This window comes from Phlebotomus papatasi, chromosome 3 (genome assembly GCF_024763615.1).
Source record: "Phlebotomus papatasi isolate M1 chromosome 3, Ppap_2.1, whole genome shotgun sequence".
Lineage (NCBI taxonomy): Eukaryota > Metazoa > Arthropoda > Insecta > Diptera > Psychodidae > Phlebotomus > Phlebotomus papatasi.
This window is the reverse complement of record NC_077224.1, coordinates 11,423,456-11,447,316: the sequence shown is the minus strand read 5'-3', so window position 1 is coordinate 11,447,316 and position 23,861 is coordinate 11,423,456. Positions and strand designations below refer to the sequence as shown.

At 35.3% G+C, this 23,861-nt stretch overlaps 3 protein-coding genes across 3 annotated transcripts; all 3 read left to right on the top strand.

The window, feature by feature from the left end:
* Nucleotides 1-5,069: 5,069 nt before the first annotated feature.
* On the top strand, nt 5,070-9,874 carry LOC129807739 (uncharacterized). Its single transcript, XM_055857191.1, has 4 exons — nt 5,070-5,819; nt 5,886-6,010; nt 6,198-6,515; nt 9,160-9,874. Exons 1-4 carry the CDS (start codon nt 5,762-5,764, stop codon nt 9,397-9,399), a joined length of 741 nt encoding a protein of 246 aa, XP_055713166.1. The 5' UTR covers nt 5,070-5,761; the 3' UTR covers nt 9,400-9,874.
* Nucleotides 9,875-22,935: 13,061 nt separating this feature from the next.
* Nucleotides 22,936-23,856, top strand: LOC129807738 (general transcription factor IIH subunit 5). The gene is made up of 2 exons (XM_055857190.1): nt 22,936-23,061; nt 23,124-23,856. Exons 1-2 carry the CDS (start codon nt 23,027-23,029, stop codon nt 23,308-23,310), a joined length of 222 nt encoding a protein of 73 aa, XP_055713165.1. The 5' UTR covers nt 22,936-23,026; the 3' UTR covers nt 23,311-23,856.
* Nucleotides 23,320-23,856, top strand: LOC129807737 (zinc finger HIT domain-containing protein 1). The gene has a single exon (XM_055857189.1). The coding sequence runs from the start codon at nt 23,320-23,322 to the stop codon at nt 23,785-23,787; it is 468 nt and encodes a 155-aa protein (XP_055713164.1). The 3' UTR covers nt 23,788-23,856.
* Nucleotides 23,857-23,861: the final 5 nt, after the last annotated feature.

Here is a 23,861-nt window from a genome sequence, read left to right as displayed (position 1 = left end):
TAACGAGTAGCTACACTGAGAGAAATTCGAAAAAGTTAAAATAACATTCCGGAAATGTTAATTTTACCCTGCAGTATTGATTCAAAATCGGTGTAAATATTACCCTTGTTAGGTGTATTAGGGGTTAAAGTTGGTCTTTCTCATGTTCATTTTACCCTTAAAAAGGTGTAAAATTAACATTAAAAATGTTGATATATTTTTACACCTAAAAAGTGATAAAGTTACGAGGAGAAACAGTTAATCGCACCCCCATTTTTTCTCAGTGTAGCTTCTACTAACTTAAAAAATAAACTTATAAAATAAATAAAAAAATTATGAAAATAAAAATAAATGAGTTATCTCTAATTTCTAAAAAAAAAGTAGCGAGTACACTGAGAAAAAAACGGAGGTGCGATTAACTTTTTTTCCTCATAACTTTAACACTTTTTAGATGTAAAAATATATCAACATTTTTAATCTTAATTTTACACCTTTTTAAGGGTAAAAATGACATGAGAAAGGGTAGCTTTAACCCCTAATACGCCAAAAAAGGGTAATATTTACACCGATTTCAGATCAGTACTGCAGGGTAAAATAAACAGTGTATACACTGAGAGAAATCCGAAAAAGTTAAAGTAACATTCGGGAAATGTTAATTTTACCCTGCAGTATTGATCCTAAATCGGTGTAAATATTACCCTTTTTAGGTGTATTGGGGGTTAAAGTTACCCTTTTTCATGTTAATTTTATCCTTAAAAAGGCGTAAAATTAACATTAAAAAATATTGATATATTTTTACACCTAAAAAGTGTTAAAGTTCTGAGCAAAAAAGTCAATTGTACCCTCTTTTTATTCTCAGTGTATAAATTCTAAAAGAATTTCTGCTTTTGCTTGCTATTCTATAGCATCATTTGCATGCAATTCATTCTTATAAAATATTTCAGTCCCATTTACTTTTGCATTTTGAATAAAATTAGGATTGTTTTAACACTAAACCTACCAAGACCCGGTCAAAGTGACCGGTTTAAATTTAACACATATTTAAACGGTGCTATGTCACTATCTCACTTTATAAATTTCTTAAAATATGCATGTAATATATTTTTCAGTGTTTAAATTTTAATTTTTTGCTCTTTTCCGAGGCAAATTTATTGAGTATCACCCTACCGTGGTTAATCATTTGACCAAAAAACGATCAAAAACGGTCGGTAGGTTTAGTGTTAAATCCAACGCAATGGACGCAATGGAAACGCAATGGAAGTGAATTACTTTAATTACAATTTGAATAAACTTCTTCCGATGAAGCAGAAGAAGTTAGAGGTTTGCTAGAGAATCTTAACATCAATATTATTCCAAAAATTACGTTTCAAACATCGCAAAACATGGCTATGATTATGGTAAAATGTTTAATTGTTCAATTCATGCAAAGTCAGAAATAAGAAGTTCGTTCTTCCGTGTTCATAGAAAAAATCTTAAAAATCTGCTCGGCATTACTTAGCTTTCATTTCTGTATCTTCGAAAATACTTCGAATTGACTTCAGACATTTTTATGGTATAGTCTTAGATAGTTTATCTATCAATTCAGGTGATAATGAAAAAAAATAGATAATAAAAAATAGATTTTTTTAAACTTGTAAATCAGGCTCTCCCCTTAAGAAAATTGCTTCAAACAAACTCATCCTCATTAATTTTTCAAAGTTTTCTTTTTTATACCCTTGAATTTTATACCTTTAATTAACTGAAAATTTTAAAATTTATGTTAATTTCATATCTTTTGTTTTTGTACATTGTGTTCTTGACAAATTCTTCCATCGGAAATATTCTTTATTCTTCAAAATAATACCGTATCGTCTATGTGATCGGGTGCGAAATGCGAACTAAGCGCTCAAAGGTGCCCTCTTAAATCTTCCTTAATTCTTGCTCACTTTTTTTTATTTTAATTGCCAGGTAATTCTTTTCATCAGCTTTTCAAAGATAAATCCTACTCGTGTTCGTCCTTTAGAAATCTTTGTCTCTATTTTCTATCAAAATCTCTCAATTTCTGCAATCTATCTCACAGCGTCCTTTGCAGCAGAATTCCCTCTAAATCTAAAGACTGACACTTCTACGCTTCTTTTTTATCTGGCAACTCCTAACCATAAAAGCAACTCTAATCTATAAACTATAAAGTATAAAGGCTGACCCCCATAATTATTTAAATTCAAATTTAGACTCTGCAACACATTGTTTGCTCAAAACTTTGAGCGCAAAATATTAAAAACAAATTTTAATTAATAAAATAAGTGGAATTATAGAATTAAAATATTCTGAGAAGGAAAAACATTTTTAGTCAGTTGTACTAAAAAGAGATGATAAATGCCTCTAAATATCATCCCGAAAATTCTTAGTTACAAAACAACTTTTAATATTACAATGTATAAGTTCCTGCTTCTAGTTTTTTATACCAAATTTAATTTTTACTGACTATTTTTTTATCAAAAAAAACTGATCGATCTGCTTCAGGTTTTTTTAAAGAAAAAATTCAATCTTAATCTATCAAAAATAAGATAATTATTTAATTCCTGATTTCCTTTATGGAAATCAGGAAATTTTGGTTTGGTGATTTGGATACAAATGTTTTCAATCAATTTTATTATAACTGGCTTTTAAGTAAGATAGTGCTCTTGAAAGCATATTTCAGAGAAGAGAGCTTAAAGAATTTCATATTTGAGCAATATCGTCCACCACCGTCTTAGCGTTGGTGACTACCCTCGAGAGTGAAATCGGTGGAAAAGTCTTTCTCAGTTTGTATGAGTAATCTGCATCATCCAAAAAGAGTTAATCTTAGGTGGTTATTTCCTCCTCCTCGTTTGAAAAGTGTCTCGGATAATGGAAAGTGGTATGTTGTACGAGATAATTAGTAGTAAATAGAGGAAAGTACTCTCTCCCTTCGAACGGTCATGCCTTCGAATAATGTAAATTTCTTCTACTTTTTTTAGGAGACTCACACATGATTTTCACATAATTATCAATAATTGATAATAATCTAACATCTAACTAATATTTAATGGAAATGTGCAAGTCCCTTACGAAAAATTGAAGAAAATTCACATTATTCGAAGGCATGAGCGTTCGAAGGGAGAGTACTTTCCCCTATAGCGAAATTTCTGATTATAGCCAAGATTACTACCGTATAGAGTAGTCAGTAACCAGTCTTGTTTTCTTAGATGATTCTCACTCAGATTGGAGGTTTAACCTCGTTCAAGGGGGTTTTTAATTTTCTAAATTCTAAATAACGGACAATTTATTAACAAGTCTAATTTTCTCAAAAAATTTGCTTATATCGCTTATATTGAAAATTTTGGAAATAAATACAGGAAATTTTTTTTTTGCAAAAATTGCAAATTGCTTGAATTAAGTATAAAAAATCAAATAGAATATTTAAAAAAAATACTCCCTCCGTTCCGAAAAAGTCGTACGTTTGGGAAAAATTCTTGTTCCGAAATAAGTCATACGTTTGGGAAAAATTGGGATTAATGGAAAATTTGTTGTTAAATGTTTTGTATATCAACAATTATCTCTTGTAAAGAACTATTGCTAATGTCCAGTACTAAAATTGGGGTCCAGTCTTCATGGGATGTTGAGGAACGAATGTCTTAAAAATGTCTTATTTTTGGCGTTTTATTTTCAATCTAAAATAGGTGCAGAATGGTGAGAGATACAGACTTGGGACCTTCGGAGGACCTCCCCATAAGTTGACCCTGGGACCATTAATATGTCCTTTATTTTGCCCCCACTCCTCCCCTTCCCCTCCAAAATCATGTTTTTTGGGATTGCTCGAAAGCACGTCGTGCGATTTCTTTTTTTTTAATTCTGGGTATGTTTTAGAGAAACATATAAATGGTCCCAGGGTCAACTTATGGGGTGTCCACTGAAGGTCGGAAGTCCCTGTCTTTCACCATTTTGCATCCAGATATTCGAATACATAAAAAAGGACGTTCTTTTTATTGCTCATTCTGCAAAATTTGAGATTTAAAAAATGTCATATCGGTAATAACTGTTCATTTCTACTTGTGCATACTAAAAATTTAGAACAAATTCTATCCTGTAATGTTAATCACAGCCCATCTTGTAGTAATTAACTATCTACCGGAGCTCTTTGAAAAAAACGCGAAAAATGGACAACTTCAACATATCGATTCCTCAACTTACCATCGTCGTAAGATCTCCATATTATCCCTGAACATGGAGGATAGTTCATACATAAGATATTTGCAAATAACAAAAACATTCTCTGAAACCATTCCTTAATCCTTAATTTTTCGCCAAACGTACGACTTATTTCGGAACGGAGGGAGTTAATTGATTATTTGTTCAAAGGATTTTTAGTGTCTTTTAAATTTTTTTTTAAATGTGACTTCGAACTTCTTTGCTTATTGACAAAATTTAATGTTCTACTCCCCTTGGTCTGAAAATTTTTCCGTTTGGATTTTTTATAAAAAAATATTTTCTCTGGTAAAATCATCGTGAATATTTAAGATTTTTTTTACCAACAAGAAAAGAATTCCCAGAATTCATTTTTTATAGCGCTTTTCCAATGAAAAATGAATATGTCTTCTTAATACTTTACTGTTCTTAAATGCTTCTACATTATCGACTTTTCTTTGTGTTGGTTCTTGTCACAGCTATTTGGTGGTTTTAGAACATAGCGAGGATTAGGGAAAATAGTCGAGACAGGAACCAATACAAAGAAAAGTCGATTATGCAGCAGCACTTAAAAACAATAAAGATAAAAAAAGTGTTTAGGAGACAGATTTCCCCTTTTAATTTTTCATTGGAATAGCACAATTGATAGCTAATCCCACATGCCTGGGATAGATTATTCAAAGTTTTCTTCCTAACATACAAAAAATTTTTAGAAAAAAATATTACAATGGATAGACAAAATGGGCAGTATCATTTTATTTTTTTGTAGAAAGTTGGTATATAAGGGTATGTGTCTGAGCTAAATGTTTTCAAGTTTTGATGATCAACTCACGGTTTTCATCCTAAATAAATTCCAAAGTATAAATGGAACTAAAACTGATATAAAATGCTGCAGAATTATGTTAAAATAATTTTAAAATTTTTCAAATATAGGGCTGATTTTCACCTAGATATTTCGCACTTGCCATTCGTTCCTCGTCCCCTCTTTCACCATTTTTCCACGGGGTGAGAAAAATTAGAATAAACACGAAAGTGTATCATTCATGGAGACACACGAAAGAATAACATCGCCAGAGAGCATGTAAAAAAAGTGAACTGATCGTTCAATTGGGAGAGAGGAAAAGTTACCAAAAAACTTATGTGCTCACGCGAAGGCATTTTCTTGGTGGCCCACAGTGGAGGCCAATGGGAAGCAATCACGCCTCCCTTGAGATTTGACATAGAAATTTTCTGCGCTCGAGCTTTTGCAGCTAAAAGGAGTCAGCCTGAGCTTCCGGGGAGCAAGAGAAGAGAGAGTTGGGAAAGTCATTGGGTTGGAATTCCGGCAGACTGATGGGGCTGTGAATGGGGAAGGGAAAAGGGAAAATTTTGCGTGATGCCATTAAACTTTGGCAGACAAATCCATCGGCAAATGCCCTGTCTCTGGGGCAGAGTACCTATACTAAACCAGGGAGGTAGAAAAGTGCTTTGTGTGGGAAAATCCGATGGATTTTCTCGTTTGGCCGTTGTCACTGGAAACTTTGAGTCAGTGCAAAATTTTCCCTCGACCTGGTGAGTTGTGTGTTGGTGAAGCTGAAGTGGAAGATCCCAGAAGAATATGCTCTCACCCCGTGGCTTTCAGGAAATCAAAGATCACATCTCGGCTAATGAGGATAGTAAGATGGAGGTTTAACGGATTTCTTTTTCCAAAGATCTTCCTGATTTTGCATCTGATCTTGCAGAAATCCGTCTTCTGGAGGAGATTAATGCAGTGCTGAAGGAAAGGCACGATTACGAACAGAATTACAAGAGCATGTCGCTGAAATTTGCAAAAAAGCAGAAGGAGGAGCGAGAAAGACAAGATGAGGTAAGTTCAGTTGGAAAATTAAAAATCAATCAATCATCCAAGGGCTGGTTTTTGCACAAAATACAGCCCACAATACAGACAATACAGCCCATGGAAAATCCATAAATAAACAGCCCTCCTCCTGCTCCAAAAGCCCCCATATCGCGAGATAATCCGTGTATAACGAATGGTTGAATGGCACTTTTAGTACGACAAGACACGCAAGGAATTGCTGAGTGAGCTGGAACACAAGGGGTCGCATCTGTGCAAGGAGCATGCTCGGCTTCTGCATCAGATTGAGCATATTCAGTGGCATCTGGAGGGGTGTGCTAAGCACCACAAGCCACCTTGTCACGCCAAGTCGCGCGATAACATCCACAGGCATCATCATGGGGACAAGAAGCTGCCTCCGGCCACAGCAACCACGGCCACAACCACGGCTGCAACAAGTTGCCAGTCTTCGGCCACCACCATCACGACCACTCACGCCCATCACGCACATCCCCCCGTACGCCCGTCGCAAATGGTGAGTGCAATTGATTTCTTATCTTTCCTAACATGCGATTTCTTCTTGGCTAAACTTTGCCCGGAGTATTAAACTATCATAGGTACCTTTTAGGTCAGGTCTTTGATACCTAAAAGGTTCTTTTTAGGAAAATTTTATAACAATTAAATAAATCTTACTATTAAAATAAATCTTTAAATTTGCATTGAAAGCTGGTTCGTATTCACTATTGATATTTAATTTAAAGTTTTTAATTTATTTTATCTAAAAAAGAAAATTTTATCTAGAAAATTTAAATAATAAATTACTTTTATGATTTTTAAATTTTCTTATTTATTTTGATTTATTTGCTCTTAATATTCAAAACTTATTAATCAAAATTTTCTGAAAATCTTACCAAAAAGGAGGGTAATTAAGCTAAATTTGACTAAATAAAATAGGTTCGAAAACTATATTAAGTCTGAAGTTTCAACATCGATCCCAATATAATATTTCTAATCAGTTAAAAAGAAAGCTGTGTCTTAAATTTTACAATTTTAAAAGATTTGTCGTCCCAGTTGAAATTATGCTCAAATATGTGTTAGTCATTAGCCGAAAGATGTCATATTTAATTATAATTTAATTTATATGTTCAGTTTACAATTAAATGGCTAATCATAAAGTTTGTTATAAGGGTCATTTATAAGGTCATTTTCCATTAAGTCGTCTCTCGGCTTAAGTCGGAAGTGTGTCAAGGGCATTATAGTTGCAGACTATTTAGAGATTTAACCTAATTCCCAAAAGTCTAAAAGTATTTAATTTCATAATATAAAAGCAAGAGTTATTTAATTTTAGGATTCTGAAGAATTATTACCTTTAATTTTTTCCATAAGCGCTATTAATCGAGCTAAAACTTTTTCACTATGTGAATTATTTACGCGATTCTTTATCCCCAAAATTCAACTCACAATCGAACTTTCACGTATTCCGAGTTGAAAGCACCCCGAGTTGCACACATTTCGAGGTCGCCTGTAAAGAATCTTAGCTACCATAAGCTTATCTGGGCTTATCACTGGTCATTTTCTATTTTAAATAATCTGATTGGGGAAGACCAACAAAAGAAAAAAAAGTTCATTGAAATCGGTTAATAAACATAAGTGATAGAGTCCGGTCCATATGGATATAGTAAGGGTCGGGGTACAGTGGGTTGGGGTAGGGACGGCTGGGACCCACGGTTAGAAACATCTTGATCTCAGATATAAAATATACTAAAATTTTGTCAAACTCGCTTCAGAAACACCAAAAATGCAGTCCGGCCATGACATTTTTGGTTATAGCTCGGGTCACGGAACATCGAGGGAGGAGTGCGACCCACCGTTGGAAAGGTCTCGACCTCAGCTACAACATACTATAATTTAAAGAAAAAGCATCGTCTAGTTTTCGAAATATTCGAGATCGATTAAAGCCTTAACCTTCGATTAAAGAATATAATTTTTAGCTTTTAGCGTTTACTGGAAATAGCGGAAAATTTTTGAAATTTGTTTTTTATTAAATTAGTTAATTTAATTCAAGAGAAAATTTATATCTAATTAATTATTTCAGTAAATAGTTTGCCAGGTCCTTTATCGGTTCCTAAAGGTTAAAGGATCGTATCTCGACCCCATTAGCATTAAATCTTTTCGTCTATCTCGGTTTATCTTCCAAGTCTGAGAGGGACGTAAAACGCTTAAAGCTGTCTACACACTAGGCAACTTATTGCAATAAAAACATTCCAAAATTACATTGAAATTAAACTTCAATATTGAAGAGAATATTGAAACCAATATTTCAATATTCGCCTACACACTGAACAAATTGTTTTCAATATTAAAACTTCAATATATTAACTTACTAAAATATCATTCTAATAAGAGATTCAGTTCTTTTCAAACATCGCAAAACTGTTTGAATTAGCATGTTTATGAACAAGAAGACATCTCAGAATATCATCGTAGACAGGACCAGAGATCCTGCTGTATATCCTGCTCAAATCTTCCCAGAAACCCATCTTTGTCAGGACTTCTCACCTACTTCCTCCAGGAAATCTCAGAACTTCTGGGATTTTGTTGTATCTCTTATCAAGTACATCCGGAATACTCATGTTGGTCAGAAGATTTCTCCTGGTTCCTCCAGGAAATCAGAGAACTTCTGGGATTTTCTTTTGTATTTTGTCAAGAACGCCCAAAATACCCAAGTTGGTCAGAAGATTTCTCCTGATTTCACCAAGAAATCATAGATCAAGACAAATAGTAACTATCTATTATTATACAGAAATTATTAATAGAGTTCTATTAAGTCTGTTTGTGCTCTTTTTGTCTCTTAATTTGCTTTTATGTGCCATTTTTGTCCTTCAGCAACCGACAATCGCAATTTATTCTTGTGATTCTTTTATTATCGATTGACATTGAAATAACAAAATAATCTTTGGAAAATTCCTAACGCCAAGAACTGCCTTATCCAATCGCTTCAATCCGAGAATAAATTGTGCCCACGAGCAGACAATTAAATGCGCGAAAGGAAGGCAATAAATAGTTGGGAAGTTCTTAAACTTAAATTCTGAAAGAAGGAGCAAGACCTTAATTGAATAATTTACTGCAGAATGTCCTAGAAGGAAAAGTGGAACAAACATTTTAATCTTATTTTGCAGGCCAATTTGCGCAACACTTCCGAGCGTCTGGTGAAGCATATTGTGGACCTGAGGAAGAGGACTTTTGTGCTTCAGGAGCGCCTTGAGCATGAAGTTGTGCGCAAGAAGGAAATGGAGAAGAAACTCACGGATATCCGGAAGGATATATCGCGTCAGAAGAAGATGCTATCGATGCGTCGGGCTACGCCACTTCCGGCTCTACCGCCTGTGGCCACTAAGAAACAAATCCCCGCCAAATAGCCTTTGGCGAGGAGCAATTCAGAAAGCGATTGCTGTCTGAGGTGCCCTCATAAAGGACTCTGTCGATCGGCGACAACATGGATGGATTGAGAGGTGGATGAAGAGGATAAAAATTGGACTGGAATGGGACAAAAAAATTGATTGGATTTGGAGAGACTTCTTTGGCGAAAAAAGTCACAAAAAGCAGCAACAAAAAATGAATTTATATCAATAAAATTGGCACGTTGCACTAGCAGATAGATCAAATATGTTATTCCAGCACAGATGTAAGTTTCAATGTTAGATTTTTACAGAATAATTCTACTCTCTCTTGCTCACAATATTCCTTCCGCACAAATGAAGTTGACCAGAATGTTGAGTTTGGTAAATTCTAAAAAGAATAGCCGGTTATGGAATGTGTTATGGCCAATATTTAATGATTTGTAGATGAATGAACCCTCAGATAGCCGATGGATAATAAAATATCAACAATTAATCGTGATTTTTTATTTTATTTTATAAACTTTTTGCTCTTTTCCGCCATTTTTTCTGATTTGGCGGGACATTTGTCCGTTGGGATTTTAAAATATTCCTGGAAGGGATTTGGGGAAAGTAGAGGGAAAACCCAGCTGACCAAAGTTAACAACTAACAGCTCTAGGTACCAGAATGTTAACAGCGTTGGTAACAATTTTGGGCCAGTGGAAGGGTAAAGTGATATAATTTGGAATTAGTGTTACAAGTTGGACAATTCGCCGGTACAAGTTGGACATGGCTTTTTTCTTGATAAATACAGTACAAAATTTGTTTTTAAACACAAGGAACCAAATTATAAAACTAAAGCATTAAAAATATACAAATAAAAATGAAGTATTAAATTTATCAAGACAAAAAGCCCTGTCAAAATTGTACCATTGTCCAACTTGTACCACTGTCCAACTTGTACCACTTTACCCTAGCACTGAGTTGGCTTAAAATTGTTACCAACGCTGGCAAGTTTTTAAGGTACAACACACGAGTAGCATAGCGGCGAATTCCGAAACTAAAACGCGTTTTCTTGAGGATGACAGCTGCATTTTCTACCGCGGAAAATGTATTAAATTTCATTTTTTGTGGTGTGTTAGTGGAAAAATTTTCTTCTCAAGGTGAGTTTAGATCAGTGTACAAGTTTTTTTCTTTATTTTCCTCAAGAAATACAGTAGAGTCTCTTAAATTCGAACGCTCCGGGGGTATTTTTGACATTTCTCACCTCCCAAATTCGAACGAATTTTTCAAAACTAACGAAATTTGTGTGAGATTAAATTGTACTTTGAATCAAATTCCCGTTACTTTCTCGCAAGTTTCAGTGATAACATACTTCCTTTTCATTTTACACGACCATAATGTATGTAAACATTCGGGAAGAAGCACATAAATATGATTTTCATTCACCTAGAATACGACCTTTCTAACATAACCTCACAATTGACATTTTAAATCCAAACGACGTTCGAATTTGAGAGATTCAGATTTGAGAGACTCTACTGTAGCGACTAAGAATACTTTTCTTGGCGAAAACTCGTAACCTCTTAACATTTAATATGCCTGATCGCTTGAAAATTGATTCGAAAAATCACAAAAAATACAAGAAAATGTGAAAATATTGAAAATATAAATAATAAGAATTATTGCCGAATAATATTGCAGAGAAAAATAAGGTGAAAATTAAATTTACACCTTTTTTACTTTTCCGAATTCCTTTTGGAATTTTACTTATTATTTTCATAAAAAGCGCAAATTATAGGGTAGAGTAAGTACTTTTCGCCACCTTAAGGTTTGATACCCTTATAATTTTTATAATTTTTTGTTGAAATAAAATGAAATTTCGAGTACAGATGCTTTGAAGCATTGTGTCTCTATTGAACCCAGATACTTCTTGGGAATCCTTTAGGCACCGAGTTGAGAAAATACATTTCCTGCAGCAATACATGTTTCAGTACTTTTCGCCACCTTGTAAACACTTCTTCGCCATTGAGTAAGTACTTTTTCGCCACATGTTTTTAAGTGAATTTTAAGAAACAGCAGCTTTTGATAACCTTCAAAAATACATGGCACAGTACTTTTTCACATTTAATACCGATACCAGACAATTATTAGAGTATTTCAAATGATTTTTTCGCAATTTTTATTCGAAAGAAAAGTTAATCGAAAATCACGCCTGTTTCAACTATATTCCGCGAGGTGCGCCACTTGTAAAATGCTTGGAAATAATGAGTGGCGAAAATATTACTTACACAGCCGAAAAAGTAAGCCCTATTTCACCATTATCCGTATATGTTTATTTTTTTGGAAAACATTATTAAAAAATGAAATTAAAGAAAAGCTTAATTAATAACAAATTGACTTTCAGTGAAAAAATATCAAATCGTCGGTTCCGAAGAAGACTATTGTATGTCCAAAATGTAAACTTTACAGGAAAGAGGTTTGAAGTTTGACAGCTAAAATTTATTTTCATTAATTTCACTGCAATTAGTATACTTTCAGCTTTTGAAACTATTTTATCATACTTACGAATTGAATATCTTCTAGTTAACACCACTTTTAAATTAATTATAGCAAAATTGTGGGCAAAAAACTCAATAATTGGGCACGCTGATTTTAAGTTTTTTTCTTGTAACTTTTGCAGGAATATCTTAATCAACATAAAATTTTGTGGAGATATAGATCTAAGGTTTCTGCATCCAATGATACCATCTTTTTATACTATTGTAAGTAGACTTTTACAATAGTCTTCTTCGGAACCGACGAAATGCTGTACAGCAAAAACATAAAATAATGCTAGAAAATTTCTCTGAGCGTTGACAGATTTCTTAAGAACTCCATACTTTTTTGGTGACTGCTCATTTTGTCGAGAATTGCTTTAATTAACCTGCAAATAATTAGTCGGTGAATGTTGCGACAGAAAAACGCACGAATTTACTGTCCAACTTTATTCGTCAATTTATTGCACAGAACTCAATTACATAATTATAATTTTTAGCTTAAATACTAATTTTGGGAAAGAGGTGGGAAATGAAATGGTTTGGGGGAATATAGGAAATATAAATTAGAACAAGGTGAAAGAATGTTAAGAAATGGTAGGAAATAGATGGGTAAAGCGGGGTTGCGATGAAGTCACAACACTCCTACCCCCCTAAGGAAACGCACGTCCCTGTGCGAGAAATGGGATAAAAAGGAAGTTTAGCTTATACATTTTTTTTTAACATTTTTTTTGTATAATTATTACAATGGTTCTCCTGTATATAATATTATGTAATTAATTTACTTATTCTGATTTTTGTTTTTGCAAAATTTATAATTCCATAGTTTTTACCTTAACTGTTAGGTTTAGAATAATAATTATTTATTTAAAGCATTACATTTGTTTTTTTTTTTTTTTTTTTTTTTGGTTTGGGTGTTTTCGTAGTGTAGTGTTAAGTGTAAAGCGTTAAGCAAATTATTATACTTATTTTTGGGTTTATTTTATGATTTATTGTATTATATTCTTCCCACCTAAAGAATATTTCCTTATGTACTATTATTATTTCTTTCGTTTTTTTTTTTTTTTTTTTTTTTTAATAGAAAACTACTTTTTTTGCTCTTAAAGATTTTTTTCTAATTTGAGGCTTATGAATTTCGTGAAGCTCATTATTTTGAATTTCCGGTCTTAGTATTGGCAACTCGTACTCAGGACTAATTTCAAAAATACGTTCCGTAGGTATAGGAGGCGGCAGTGAGGGAATATGTATAATATTAGGAGCGGGTAGTGTAGGGCAGATAATTTGCGGGGTGGACGGCCTAGCACGATCATTTGTTTGTGAAGCGTGAGATTTAAACTTTTTAACATAAATGCACCATACGATACCAAATATTAAAAGTGTAGTTAATACGCTACCTGTAATTATTGTATAAAGGTTTTCTCCGACAAAATCCCAAGAATTCTCCAAATTATTTTCTATTTTCCGCATATCCTCAACTTGTTGAGTCAGGGTTTTAAAATGATCCGAATTGAAATGAGAAGTGATTGTTAAAGGGGTTACACGCGAAATAGTATTGTTAAAAGTTATAGCTTTAATATCTTCTATTTTGTGAAGAATCGCGGAATAAGTATTCGATTTTGTATTGGAGGAGGAATATAGTTTTATGCCATTATCATTTACTTCACAGTTTGGTTTCAATCTTAATATTCCTTTACCTTGAATATCACGGTAAAATTCGGATTGTTTCTGATTACACATTATGCGGATTCGTGTAGACTTAGGTAGAATGTATAAGAACGCATTTTCGGACACATGGATCCAATAGTTATGGCTGACATTCAACGTTACTTGGCGACAAAGTCCTGGTTCATTATTTATTATTGAGAATTCGCAATTTGGCAAGATAACACTAACACGGGGGAGAATAGTAGAATCAGGAAGTTGTGCTTTTACAGAAAGGACTTCTTCTTCCAGTCTATCAGGGTGTAAAAGCAATGGATGACAATGACCATTTAAAGCCGAATTAATTACTACCAAGAGCTGATTCTGGTCGTGTTCTATACTCTCCATTTCTAAATTTAATAATTTTTCTGCATCGTTAAGGTTTTCGACAGTCTCTAGATGAGAAAGTTTGTCAGTAACTAAGTTTGTCCTACTCGTAACTTCGCTTAGTTTTTCAACTATATTCCGCAAATCGTGACGTGTTTCGTTAATTTCTGATAAAGTAGACGATATCAGGCTGGTATGAATTTTCATAAGGTTCATTGTACGTTGATGTTCGACATTAATTAATTTCAGTTTCTGCCTAATCTCTCCAAGATCTTCATCCGTAGCCGTGCCAAATAGGAATTTAGAAGCACTTCCAACTATATTGAACCAGCCACGTTTCTGTCTCGTTTTACCGAAGTCTTGACCCCTCGGTGATAACAAATGAGAAATAATTTCATGAGTCTGATTTATTTGATTAAATCGTACAGCAATTTTGTTACTCAGGGATTTACAAACGGAAAATCCAGGATGTGTGAGGAAGGACGTGGAATCATTGTAAATTGTTCTACACGCATTTAGAACGGAAATTATATTATTACTTAACGTATTGACGTTGATATCAAAATCGCGAAATGAGAGTGTTGCCATAATCGTCCAGTGCCCTCTTGAGAGGCACATTTCGCCCTTGCTCTGCACATATGCGTTATCTCGTTCGCTCAGGGTAGTTAGATTAAATGGTATCTCCAAATCATCGGCACTAATCCTCACGAGAAGGACGAACCAGATAAATAATCGAAGGATGCCTGAAATTTCGAAGTTATTCATTAAATTTTGAAAGTAGATTATTGTGATAAACTTTTTGTTTACGGCCAATTTGGATTGTAGAATTTAGTGGGGAATTAATTTTTGTAACAAGATATGGACCACGACGCTTTTCGAGTAGTTTCGACGACTCTCCGGGCTTAGGAAGAGTTTTATTGACGAGGAGCACTTTATCGCCGACTTGGAAAGACGTTGGGTTAACATTTAGGTCATAATTCTCTTTACTCTTCTGTTTGTTGGAAATTATTCTTTCAAGGGCAAGGCTTTGAGTTATCGCTAATTTACGCCTTAAATTCGTTATAAAATCTTCTGGATTGTAAACTGGCTCATTTTGGGGCTGGGAAAATGAGCTGATATCGAACTTCTCTCCGAAAACCAACTCGTGTGGAGTAAAATTATGACTACCGTGCACGGAGGAATTGAAAGCTGCGACGGCTTTCGGGATCCAGACATCCCAATCGTATTTGTTGTTTTCAGTAAATATCCTTAGATAGTCGCCTAATGTGCGATGCGCTCTCTCGATTCCACCTGAAGTTTGTGGGTGAAATGGCGAGGCTTGGGTTTTAGATATCTTTAATAGTTGGCATACCCGTTTAAACAACTCTGAGATAAAGCACCCTCCTTGATCGGTACATATTATGATAGGGGCACCAAATATGCACACAAAACGGTTTACAAAGGCTTCAGCTACTTCTTCGCTGGTTTGCGTTTTAAGAGGGATGGCTACTAGATACTTACTGAGATCATCATAAATGGTCAGTATATAGCGATTTTCCTGTTCAGTGATTGAAAGAGGGCCTACGATGTCCATAAATACTTTATAAAAGGGATAAGGAGACGAACTAGTTATTGACATTGGCATTTTTGTATTTCGTCGAATTTTATTTTTCTGGCAAGGTTCACATTTATTTATATAGCGATTGACGATCCTTCTCATATTTTTAAAGGTGTATTTCTGCTTTACTCGGCTTAAAGTGCCGGTATGTCCTCTATGGCCGGACAAAGGATTATCGTGACTCTCGCGGATGACGTCTTGAATTTTTTGTGGATCACACAGGTATTCTACTCGATTTAAATATACTGAAACTTCAATGGTAGAATCCTTGAAAATGTAATTTAGTAAGCGCCGTATTATTTTATATTCCAGACTTCCGAGAATTAAATTTTTTCTGTCAAAATTTACGTTCAAGATATTATTTTGAATGCAATATTCTTTTAATTTTGAAAACGCAATGTACAAATCTTCATATTTGATACCATGTTCGAAGGGGATTTTCATGAGAAACAATTCAGACTTTTGAGGAGAACTGTGGACAATGCCATATGGTGCTTCCTGTGCTACTTTAAGCAAAACAACCTTTTCGATATTTGGGTAATCTTCATGTGTACTACCTTCGGGAACCAGTATACAGATATTTCCCTTTTTGCTCATGTCTAATAAGTCGTTTTGAATCTCGGATATAACTTCAGGGATATCGGACTCAGAAGATTCGCAAAATTTCCTAAACTCACTATTATTTTCAGTGGATTCAGGGGATTGTATTGGGTTCAGCTTAGCCTTTGAACGGGTTATAATGTTTAACTCTACATTTGAACTTGTAGAATTTTCAGGGGGAAACTTTAAACGGGACATCGCATCAGCACTTTGATTTTCCTTTCCAGGTTTATAAACGATAATGAATCTGAACTCTTGCAACTGAATGCGCCATTTGACAATTCTACTGGAAGGATCTTTCATTTTAAAAGTTCCCAGTAGAGGCTTATGATCCGTCTCGACAAGAAATTCTCGACCAAGCAAATAGACTCGATAATATTTTATGAAGTAAAATATCGCAAGCGCTTCTTTCTCAATCGTCGCGTAATTCCTTTCGGCTTTATTTAAGAGACGGCTACCGTACGAAATTACTCCATTATTTTGGGAGAGTATGGCTCCTATCGCAAAATCACTTGCGTCGGTGTTCAGTGTGAATTTGGAAGAAAAATCGGGAAACTGCAAGATAGGATAGGTTGTAAGTTTATTCTTTAACGTCTGGAAACCCTTTTCACATTCATCTGTCCAGATGAATGGAGTATTTTTACATGTAAGACGCGTTAAGGGATAAACAATATCTGAAAAGTTTTTAATGAACCTTCTGTAGTAGGTTGCGAGCCCTATAAATGACCTTACCTCGGTAACGTTTTTAGGCACAGGAAATTTTGATACGGCTTCAACTTTAGCGAGGTCCGGTAGGAGGCCCTTTTCTGAGATCCTAAAGCCTAAGTAGAGTAACTCAGATTTAAGAAATTCGCGTTTATTGGGCTGTAGCTTTATATTAAATTCATGAAGACGCTGGAAAACTTTGTTTAATTTTGAAAAATGCTCCTCGACTGTTTCTGAAAAGATGACTATGTCATCAAGATATGCCATACAGCAATCTTCAAGCAGTTCATTAAGTACGCGGCGAATCATACGGCAGAACGCGGCAGGGGCGCTACAGAGGCCTTGGGGTAGTCGCTTGTACTCATAGTGAGCACCTAAGGTACTAAAGGCTGTCTTGTGGCGGCTGTGTTTAGCGATTTTTAATTGGTGGTAGCCGGATGCTAAGTCGAGGGTAGAAAAAATTTTGCTTTTCCCCATACGGTCGAATATGTCGTCAATATTGGGAAGGGGATGTTGGTCAGGGACGGTAATTTCATTGAGTTTACGGAAGTCAATGACGATCCGCCATCTTTTATTTCCCTGACTATCAGACTTTTTAGGGACTATAAGAAGTGGTGAATTATATGGACTGAAAGATTGTTGGATGATATCGTTGTTCAACATATCATCAATTTGCTTTCTAATTTCTTCACGTTGGCAGAAAGGCAGACGATATGGTCTTTCATTGATAATCTTTGAACCCGGAATGGTCTTGATTTCGTATTCGGATGAAAGTATATGAGAAGGTTTATCTCCGGGTAAATGGAAAATATCATTAAAGTTATGAATCAAGTCTTGCAATTGATCTTTTTCGACTGAATTTAAATTCTTTTCAACGTGTATTTCAGACAAAATTGCCTCAGTTCGGTCAGATCCCTCGAATATTTCATTATTATTGAAATCATCTATAGCAAATATATCGAAATTTTCAAGCGGTTCAGTTTGAGGGATGAAATGAGGAATAGAGATGTCGTAATCATTTTTATTGCAGATTCGTATATGGGCCTTATTGTCTGATGGGTGAACAATACAATCCGGTATAATGAGTTTATCATTTATTTCTGGAAAAGTGCAAATAAGAGGTTTATTGTACAAAAATGTAAACTCGACAAATACTTCGGAATTTGCCTGGATTGCAATGTCTTGGCCATAAAATACTGGCGTGACCTTCTCAATAATTTTGCGGGAAGAAATTTTTGCTGAGGGAGCTTTTTCCGAGTTTGCTTCCTCATCATGCGTTATTTGGGTTATTATCGACGGTGTTTTGAACTTCGAAATTGCGACATGATCATTTTGGCCAAGTGGCCCACTTTCTTCTTTCGTTTGCAAACGCCCGTTTGCTTTTTGTGTATTTTCAGCATTTTCTACGTTTTGGGTTACCTGCATCGGTATATTATTTGTAATATTACTTTGTTTTAATTTCGAATTCTCAGTGTCACAATTTTTCTCTGTGCTAATTTTTGTAATTGGTTCAGCATTTTTGGGTAAAGAATTTCCGTCATTATCGATTTCATCAGTTTTAATATCATTTCCATCCGCAAAATGTACAAGAAGATTGAGCCTTTTAAAGATTATATAACGCCCTTTTACGAAAATCACTCCGTCCAAAGCAAACAGAAGGTCTCGGCCTATTATACCGTCAAATGGCAAATTATCATTTTGTAGAACATGCAAATGTCCTGTTATTGGGAGATCTTTTGGGGAGCAGAACCCTAATTTAGTTTTTATCGTACCGACTGTTTTTACAATATTACTGGAAAATCCTCTCACATTTATTGTGTTTTGCTCGTCTACCTGAGAGTTATCCGTTATGCAACTATGTTTTATAAAAGAACATGTCGCTCCTGTATCGATTAAGAAGTAAAGCGGTCGATCTTCCGGAGATATTGATGAATAAGCATATATCATGTGAGCACTCACATAATTTGTAAGGAAAAAGGCGGTTACCAATTCACATTGCATTTGGTCGATAGCAGGTGGGACTCTATCGACCAATTCTAGTTTTCCGGATTGTGAGGCTGATTGTGATTTGCGTTTGGTACATTTTCGTCAACGTACACAAGATTTGTCAGCGAAGAAGAAGGATTATTTCCAGACATTGTATTTCTGGAATTGGTATCGTTCGGAGGGTTATACATAGTAGAATTTCCCCTCGGATGGAAGGAATTGTCAAAACTCCGGTTATTAAAAGAGCGCGAATGGCCTGTATTCTGGGATTGATTTTGAGACCTTTCAAATCGCGAGGAATCTTGAGAATTATTCTGCCGTCTGTCAGGATTCCAGCGTGAATTATTGGAATTTTGGGAATGGAAGGATCTCTGGAAATTTCCCTGATTTTGCTGGCGAGTTTGTCCCTGAGAAGTGTCTGCAGAACTACCGTTTCGATCATTGTCGGATCTCTGTCCCAAATGTGAAAACCTTTGATGCTCTTGGGTTCTAATTTCGTTTTCGGCAAATAATACTGCAGAGTGAAGGTTGTCAAAATTACTTGCGCGAGTGAGGATTCTCACATCGGAATTTCGAATTCCGTTTGCAAAAACTTTTATCGCCTTTTTTACGTTTGCAGACTTAACGGAAGCAGGCAAATTTCCCAAAAGATGTGTGGTGTACGCATTATTTAGAATATCTAATGCCTTCTCCACACGTTCTCCGAAATCTCTTAATGTCTCTTTGTTTTTAATAGAGAGACTTTGGAGTCCGTCTAGCGCATCATTCAAATCTATTTCAGGATATACCGCGCGAGCAATAGCATCACGAAATTCAGAGTATTTATCAAAACTCGTGCCTCGAATTTTATTAAAAATTTGATATGACAGCTTTTGAGCTACTAACCTAATCCACGTGTGATCTCGCGATTGATCATCCGAATTAAAATATTCATCGTATATATTATCGCATATGTATAAAAAATGGGCTACTGATTCGGACTCACTACTTAGTTGCGGTAAATTATTGTAGACTATCTCGAAGGGCAGTCTCGTTGCTGGCAGCTGGGTGTCATCTCGGTTGTTCGGCATGTCGGATGCTGGGTGCTGTACCTCGGTTGTCGATGTCGAGCTGGTGGTTAGGAGCTTGAAGAATGTGTTGCTAGGTGATGGCTTATCTGCTGGGAGATTGATCTGTGGCAATGGTTGAGGCACTGGATGCTGTGTATACTGCTGTTCTGGATGCTGCGTTGACTTTTTAACAGCGCCGGTTAATGGAACTGATGCACTGGTGGATGATTTTGTCACTAGACTTGGGATTTCCGGCGGAGTATCCGTTGGACGATTGGCACCTTTCTTCTCGATGGGTTTCTTTGACGGTGTGTGGGAGATTGGCATCTGCGTCGATGACTGGGAGAGTCTAGGAAAAAATCCTGACTCCAGTGGCAGCAGTGGACTAGGTGATAACTCCCAGTCGGTTAAATTTGATGCTTCGTAAACGTTGATGCTTTGTTGAAAAGACGGAGAAAAGGCCGTTGTAGGGAGAGAATTGATCTCTCTAATTATTGGCGTGATAGCCGGGAAATGGCGATTGTTGCTCAAGGGCGTCGATGGGATGTGTATAGACGTTGTAGTTTCTTCCGCTGGACGGTCCCTTGTTGGAGTCTGTGGCAGTAGTAATCTCTGCTTAGGTTTTGGCTGATGTTGCTGCACTTTTACGACCCGGTTCCTTAGGTGGAGGCTTCGGCGCGTTATCGGATCACTCATTCAAATATTCTTTCACTGCACTCGAAACACTCCCGGGCGAAAACACCAGATGTTGCGACAGAAAAACGCACGAATTTACTGTCCAACTTTATTCGTCAATTTATTGCACAGAACTCAATTACATAATTATAATTTTTAGCTTAAATACTAATTTTGGGAAAGAGGTGGGAAATGAAATGGTTTGGGGGAATATAGGAAATATAAATTAGAACAAGGTGAAAGAATGTTAAGAAATGGTAGGAAATAGATGGGTAAAGCGGGGTTGCGATGAAGTCACAACAAAGCATCTGATATGGTTTCCTGATTCATTTGGCTAGAGGTCACGAAATAACACTCATTTCGTAGTTCCATAAACTCATAATTTTCTTAAAATGTGATTTTAATTTAGGTGGCGAAAAAGGGCTTACTGGCGAAAAAGTACTGACTCTACCCTAAATGAGAATTTTTAAATTTTACAGGAAAATATATATTGATATGAATCGAATAATCCTTATCAAATTGCTAAAAAAAGAAAATAAAATCAATGGAAACTGGTTTTTTGTTACAAAAATATCTGAAAATTCACTTTAGCATTATTTGACAATTTTCAGAAAATTTATACAAAACCACAAGAAAATGAGAAAATATTTATACGTAGGGTCGAGTCTACACATATGGACAGATTAAGGGTATAGCGGTTTGTAATTCGTTTTCTTTTTGACTAAATAAAATGAAATTTTAAGTGTAAGTTCTTTAATATAGCTCCTTTCGATAACCTCTAGCGAATTAATTAAAATATTCCCCTAAGCCCCCCAAATAATTTAGATCTTCTGATAATATCAAATTCTCCACTTGTGGACACTTTTACACACTTATGGATGCTCATGTACACACTTATGGACACAAGTTAAAAAGTGTTAGAAATCCAAATTAATGATAATAAAAAATTTAGTGAAAGGGAATGTAAGTAAAATACTATAATTTTAAGCAAGTTCATCAATTTTTATTCATTTTTTTCTTTAAATTTTTTTGAACAGTTAATTTTCTTTTGCACCTCTTTTCTTTTTTTCTCCTTATTTTTTTTTAAGTTTTCTTCTTTCTTGATCTACTTTTCTTCATTTATTCGTCTTCTGTCTATTTCATCTTCCTCAATTTTCTTGTCTCACTTGTTTGATCTTTGAACAACTTCCGGATGCTTCCTTAAAAATCTGTAGAACGACTGATTTGATAGTCTTGCGTTCTTAAAACCCTGTTTAGAATTGCGTCACTGAAATGATTTTCTCTAGTGTAGCTAGTATGGTCTTTAGTTATGGGGAAGCTACACTTAGCAGAATAGAAAATCCACCTCACAATTTCCTCTCGCGTTTTCTTTTTCAAAGCACTGTGATATCCTTCATGACCAGATCCCTTATTCGGAGACTTTCCAGAGACTTTCTGTGTAGTGTGGTACAGGAATGTGCTGAGAATCCTTCGTCAAGTTCATTCCATTTACAATAATGGCCTTTAAGGCTTTCGTTACCCTCTGGCAGGAATATAGCTGCTGTTTTTTTGTTATTTTCTTTGCACTTTTAAGATGTGTCATTGTTCTTGAAATCAAAAGTTAGGTTATGTTGAAAAATATACAAACATTTTGTTTAAAATCTACAATTTTCAGAAAATCTTTAAATAGGATTATACACAACACTTTTCCACTTGATATGAAACATTCACCTTAAATTTTACTTGATATTGCTTGCCAGAAATCTTTTTCAACTCCATAGAAAAAACTTATCACAACGATTGACAATGGTCCAATAATAAAATATTGTGAGGGCGCCACTCGTAAAATATTACGTCCATAAGTGTGTAATCTCCTCAAATAAATTTACGCTTATGGATATCTCCTAATTTAATATTTCTATACCAAAATATCTAAAATAATAAATAAAAAAAAGGAAAATTAGTAACTAATGAAAGAGTATCAGAAGCATAACATTAAATATTTTCGATAAAATATATAAAATTTTGGCATTAAAATATGCAAGTGCGTTAGCAAATATCTTAACAATTTCATGTATTTTTAATCAATTATCGCATCAGCAAAATATTTTTCTTAAAACAATTAGAATTGTGGTTAAAGATTAAAGGAAATTAGTTTTCACGTTGTATTTAAAGATAAGCCATAAAATAATGTTAATATTGTAATTTTCCAACATTTATTTTATGTAAAAAATAAAGATTTCTACGAGCTGTCCATAAGTGTGTAACATCCACAAGTGTAGACTCCACCCTATAAATACGTAGAGAATACGTGCCCAGAGTTGTTAGCCAGCCGTTTGCCAACTGTTAACACCTGGTCAGCCGGGTTTGGGAAAGTAAAGGGAAAGTCTCCAAATACAGCGCCACACGTGGTGGGATTCCGAAGTAATTCCAGTTTTAGAAGCAATTTCGTAAACATTTGCAAACGCCAGAGAAAACTCGAGAAAATCCGGGGTTTTAATGTCCTTCTGAGATGGTAAATGTTATGAAAGGAGTCCTTGTGGAATGGTGAGTCATTAAAGTTAGAGTTAGAGTGAGAATTACAGTGCTTAACGGGGTTATTTTTGCAGTGATCCGGCAATGAAACAATTCCTCCTCCATCTGGACGACACTCTGGCTTTGGGACGCAAATTTATCATCCAAGACCTCGACGAGAAGCATCTTTTCATCTCCACGGACATTGTGGAAGTGCTACAGGCAAAAGTGGATGACTTGATGGATCAGATGAGTTTCCCTCTTCACGATAAAACCAACTAAAAGAGAAAAATGACGAGTCGCGAGTCAGGAAGAATCAAAGAAGCGGATAAAAAACGGGTTCTCGATGAAGCCTCCAGGAAAAGGCGTGCCCGGAAGGCTCTGGAAGCCCTGGAACAGGACAATTTCCATGATGATCCTCATGCAGATTTGGTGATGTCGAAGAAAATCCCCAAATTTCAAGACAACTTGGACACTTCGAAGAACAAAAAAGGCAAGAAGCCCAAAAATGCTGAATACTTCAAGGCAAAGTACCGAAAGACATTTGCGCAGCTCCTGGAGGAGGATAAAACCCTCCGACCGGATCCTCCAAACTACGGAAGTGCCCAGGCGCCTCCATCGAGATTCCCGGAACGACATTTTTGTGCTGTTTGTGGGTTTCCATCGAATTACACTTGTACTTCCTGCGGCACGAGATACTGCTGCGTGAGGTGTTTAGGGACACATCAAGACACCCGATGCCTCAAATGGACAGCCTAGATAATTATCAATTTGCCCCTGATTGTATTTTTCTGCCCCAAATAAAAAAATATTCAACTTTTTTCAAAACATTT